This window comes from Megalobrama amblycephala, linkage group LG3 (genome assembly GCF_018812025.1).
Source record: "Megalobrama amblycephala isolate DHTTF-2021 linkage group LG3, ASM1881202v1, whole genome shotgun sequence".
Classification (NCBI taxonomy): domain Eukaryota; kingdom Metazoa; phylum Chordata; class Actinopteri; order Cypriniformes; family Xenocyprididae; genus Megalobrama; species Megalobrama amblycephala.
In genome coordinates, this window is record NC_063046.1 from 29,156,890 (window position 1) to 29,162,266 (window position 5,377).

Sequence of the window (5,377 nt, forward strand, 5' to 3'; positions counted from 1 at the left end):
AAACTTAATGAAGTGTTTAAAATCATGTCTGACCCACTCCATGTCTCCCGATACATTTGCGCATCTTATGATGAATCTTACTCATGCTGTTCACTTTTCATAATCGAATAAATGGATTTAAAACATAACATAGGACTATTTAAACATAAATATGAAACTACGTTTTCTTTAATGGCTACCAACACAGTACAGAGAAATTTCATGTCGTGAGCAAGAGCGGATCATGAGTCAGGAGTCGCATCAAGAATAATTTATTCTTAGACTTATATGTAATATTGAGGGCATTCAATTTATTTGGCATATTTTTATTTTTATTTATTTATTTATTTTTTAAGTAACGCAATAGTTATTTTCCCTGGTAATTAGTTACTTTTATAATGATGTAACTCAGTTACTAACTCCGTTACAATTTGTGAGAAGTAACTAGTAACTATAACTAATTACTTTTTTAAAGTAAGGTGCCCAACACTGACCATAGGAAATGAATACAGGTCATTTTTGACCCATGTGTGTAAAATTGATGTAGACAAACAAAAACTGTGTTTGTTTATAAAGTGAGAAAGAAAAAATTTACATAATGATTTTTGTCAATCAAAAACAAGATATTTAAGGAATACCTGGAATAAATGAATGATAAAATAAATTTCTTTTAAATATTCAGCAAAGAAACACTCAACCGTTATTGAAATTACATAGGAAATGAATACGGGTCATTTTTGACCCAAGTTGCGCATTAGAAGGGGTTTTCATAGCTTGTGCATCAAAGGGTTAAAAACACACCAAATTAATATCATTGGCTTTTTCTTATCTCTTAAAATACTCCAAAGTAATATCATTGGCTAGTAATATTCACCCTAACAGTTATTTTCCATGATATCATCTATGGGGGCTCTTCTCCCACACCTCCTTCCCATGTACTCCCCGACCTTTCTGCCATATTCATTTCACCAATTAAAACTTCAGGTGTTGCTTATGTAAGGGACAATTTTCTTAGTAAGGGTGGCCGACTGCCAACTACTGTACATCTTTTACCTTAATCTCTCATGGCCTTCTGCCAAATGATGGTCAACACTTTTCCCATTGGACAAATGAAACATTGTATCAAAACAGTCAATACTCCCAGGAGGCATGAAGCCTTCACGTGACACCCTTTAATAATGGTCTTGTTCATTTGACAGCCGCCTGTTGTCTGGTGGAAAATTACCAACAAAATATGCTCAGTGAGCTCAGTTGACCCTTACAGTGAAATAGGCCAAGAGGCATCACAACACTTCTAGCTCTATCTCTTCTTGTGGATTGGCAGACATTGACCTTAAAAAAATGATTTACAAAATTACAGCACAAATAAAAATCATTAATTCAAAACTGAATTACTCATTTAAGCACTTGCACAAACACAAGCACATTTCTGCTTTTAAACCATGTGGTATTTTAGCGCTGAATTCATGAAGGCTGGGTTACTGCACAGAAAAGGAAGTTAAGGCTTTCTGAAGAGTATATAACTGTCAGCTCTGTTTGACCCAGAGGTTTCTCAGAAAGCTCTCATCATGTACTTGTTGGTGGTGGTCATCTCTCTACTGCTGAGCTCTGTTCCTGCTCAGAGTCGTACTATTCAGGTGAGAACAGTCAACAATATCCGACATGGAAAATAATAGCATCAGCATCTTCCTAATGGGAGCGGCTTTTCATTTTTAACCTTCGGTTTCTAATATACATGTTTAAAATTCTTGAACAGGATATAATTGAAAATATCTCCGGGGAGACAGGTAAGATGCACAGAAAGAAAAAAACTAAAATGTAATTTTTGCAGTGTTTTATTAATAATTCACTGATTCATATATCAGGTGACATCACTGAGAAAGATGATAATGCAGTGTCAACTATAATTGAAAACACCAAAAATGCAGGTACGAGTTTGAAGGCTATAAGTTGATGGTGTAGGCACATCTTTTGTGTATCAGTTCCTGGCAAATTCCTCAACTCTCTTTATCATTTAAATTATATCACCAGAATCAACATACTGAATTATTGTGCAATATACTGCAGGACTGGAACAGGACAGGCCTTTGATCAAGTTTGGAGACATCGCCGTAGCAAGCGGGCTCGAGAATGCAGATCCATGTACTGCTCGTGGGTGCAAATGGGATAGAAGCAGAGATGGAAATGTCTATGTGCCCTACGTCATCTCCAACCAGTACTGTAAGTGGCGATGTTCACTAAATTTGATATCATCTCATCAGTGTCACAATGTTCTGTTCAACAGTCTATTTCTTCCACAGCTCCAGCTGAAGTAAAAGTGATTAAAAGAGGTATGAAGTCTTTTGCGAAAGTTTCCTGCATTCGATTCGTACCTCATAAAGGGCAGAGGAACTTTCTCCGCATACAGTCTCATTCTGGGTAAACCTATCAAGGATCCTTTCTATCCCATTTCTGTGTATATGCTAAATGTCCTTTCCCTTTACATAGGCTAAATGTACGACTGATGTGTTATGTGGTCAACAGATGCTATTCATATTTGGGCCGCCAAAGTGAAGGACAGGTTGTTTCTCTCCAGAGTCCTGGGTGTGTCTATCACTATATTGTTCAGCACGAACTCCTTCATGCTCTCGGGTTTCATCATGAACAGAACCGCAGTGACCGTGACAAACACATCCGAATCCTTTATGAGAACATCTATCCTGGTATTTTTGTTAAGAATTCTTAAGAGAAGCTGGAAAAAAAAAAAAAAAATATATATATATATGTTTGAAATTAGGCTTACATTTTTACCTTTTTAAAATGGTTTACAAACATGTAAATATGTATTTAAAATATATAATATACATATGAATATAAATAGTATATTTTATAAATATATAGAGTGAAAAGTAAAAAGTATGAATATAAAGAAGTGATTAAGAAGATAGAGTTGAAAAGATAAAGTTGAAAAAGATAAAATAGAACAAACAATAAGAAAACAATATGCATAAAACAGGGCATATAGCATTTAGTCACAATTGCATGTCCTGTAGTCTAGATTAAACTTCACTGTGTTTTACCAGATTTACAATTACAGTCCTTAATACTTTCTTGTGCACTGTAACAGCAATGCAGTACAATTTCAACAAAGCAGACACCAACAATCTGGGTACCCCCTATGACTACAACTCTGTGATGCACTATTCAAGGTAAACATTCTTGTAGTGGTCTGTAGTTCAGAGGGGAATATATATATATATATATATATATATATATATATATATATATATATATATATATATATATATATATATATATATATATATATATATATTGGATGTGCTAAAAATGTAGTAAACAATGTTTACTCTTATTTGTTTATGTGTGTGGTTTTAGGAAAGCTTTCTCCTGGAATAATGAGCCAACCATGATTCCCATTCCTGACAGTAACGTTGTGATTGGTGAAGCTAAACAAATGAGCCCCAATGACATCCTACGCATTAACAGACTCTACTGCAGTACGTTCAGCCTTTCCTGTCATTTGAATAAAAAACAGCATTTGTGATTCTGAAAACTCCACCTTAGACCACTAGGCTAAGCATGTCAAGCAGGCTGGTGGTCTTTATAATTATTGTCTTTCATTTCATGTTCTTTCCTTCTTTTTCTTTTCTTTTCTCAGGTTAAGAAAAGTGCTGATGGGCTGTATGAAGAACATGTTTGTTCATCCTTTTTTTCCTAGCATTCTTTTTAAAGCTTTCCTTTTTGCACATCACAGTGTCAAGTGATTTTACTTATTCTATTATTATGCATCCTAAAAAAAAATTATAACAGCTTGTCTTTTTTCCTTTTTTGGCAATCCTTTTTCAGTAGTAAAGCTGGTGAATACAATAAACTGTGTTGTTGTCTTGATATTAACATCAAAAGAATGATTTCTGAAGGATCATGTGACTGAAAAGTAATGGCTGCTGAAAATTCAGCTTTGCATCACAGGAATAAATTACATTTCAAAATATATTAGAAGAGAAAACAGTTATTTTAAATTGTAATAATAGTTCACAATATTACTGTTTTTACTGTAGTTTTGATCAATAATAAATAAATGAAATGCTGCCATGGTGAGCATAAGAGACTTTCCAAAAAAAAATATTCCAGACTTGTACAGTGTACATCAGTTAAATTACTGATACTACAGTACAATAACCATAATAACTGTAATGTTCTCAATACACAGAGCAATATCACACTTTTCAGAAAATATCAGCAGCATCTTTATAGGACATAAATCTAAAATCTACATCAAAGAAAACTTTCAACAAAACAGCTAGATGATTCTGTAATTATCTGAGAAATGCACACACACTTCTACATAAGCATTCACATTCATTCGCTGGATGTACTAATTCACATTATTTCCCTTATCTGACCAGAAAAACATATATTATTACATGAATAAATAAAAAAACTCAATTAACCACAAGATGTCATGTTTAGTCATGTCAAAGCCAAAATGTTTGGCTTATGCAAATGTTGCAATGTCCTGGAGTAACTTTGGGCCTGTTATTACGAACTTAAATACCACAGCCTACCTAAATATTGTTGCTGACCATGTCCATCCCTTTATGACCAAAGTGTCTTCAGATGTCTACTTCCAGCAGGATAACGCACTATGTCACAAAGCTCAAATCATCTCAAACTGGTTTCTTGAAGATGACAATCAGTTTACTATACACTGTAAAAAAAAAAAAAAAAAAAAAAAAAAAAAATCCAAATTTTACAGAAAATAACTGTGATTTTTTTATGGTGAAATTTGAATTTAACAACTAACATTAAACAATTTAATCAAAGACCACATCCGGTATAAGTGAATCAGACCACTTCATGATGATTATATCATCACTAAAAAGCAACCAACATCATCCTCACATCCTCACTGGCTCACAAGAAAGCCCGCAAGTCAAGTGAAGTCGTCTTTATTTATATAGCGCTTTTTACATTACAGATTGTGTCAAAGCAGCTTTGCATTGATAACTGGTACATAATTTTTGCTGCACAGCAGCTCTTAAAGAGTTCTTATAGTGTCAATGCAGGCAGATCAAAGCACTGTTGAATAAATGTCAAGAATACTGTTGAATATCAAATGTCAAGTCAAATGTCAAGTGTCCCCAACTAAGCAAGCCAAAGGCGACAGCGGCAAGGAACCCAAACTCCAACAGGTGACATCAGGTGGCAAACAAGTGGCAGGCAAATAGGTGTTAAAATGGAGAAAAAAAACCTTGGGAGAAACCAGGCTTAGTCAGGGGGCCAGTTCTCCTCTGGCGAACAGTACTTTGTTACGAATCAGGTTGCTATCATAAGTCAGATAGGATCGCAACAATTGCTGCAAACAGATTTCTGAAGACAACCTGTCCAAGAGCATGAA

At 34.5% G+C, this 5,377-nt stretch overlaps 1 protein-coding gene across 1 annotated transcript; it reads left to right on the plus strand.

The window, feature by feature from the left end:
- Positions 1-1,460: 1,460 nt before the first annotated feature.
- On the plus strand, positions 1,461-3,783 carry LOC125265030 (low choriolytic enzyme-like). Its single transcript, XM_048184950.1, has 9 exons — positions 1,461-1,616; positions 1,736-1,766; positions 1,845-1,907; positions 2,047-2,199; positions 2,280-2,397; positions 2,503-2,681; positions 3,086-3,167; positions 3,355-3,476; positions 3,638-3,783. The coding sequence occupies exons 1-9, from the start codon at positions 1,548-1,550 to the stop codon at positions 3,640-3,642; spliced, it is 822 nt and encodes a 273-aa protein (XP_048040907.1). The 5' UTR covers positions 1,461-1,547; the 3' UTR covers positions 3,643-3,783.
- Positions 3,784-5,377: the final 1,594 nt, after the last annotated feature.

What these genes read in the sequence shown, in the direction of transcription:
- LOC125265030 (XM_048184950.1), top strand. Translation starts at nt 1,548, where the DNA reads ATGTACTTGTTGGTGGTGGTCATCTCTCTACTGCTGAGCTCTGTTCCT. An exon ending in CGCATACAGTCTCATTCTGG is followed by an intron (nt 2,398 to 2,502) that starts GTAAACCTATCA and finishes TGTGGTCAACAG; the next exon opens with ATGCTATTCATATTTGGGCC. An exon ending in TTATGAGAACATCTATCCTG is followed by an intron (nt 2,682 to 3,085) that starts GTATTTTTGTTA and finishes GCACTGTAACAG; the next exon opens with CAATGCAGTACAATTTCAAC.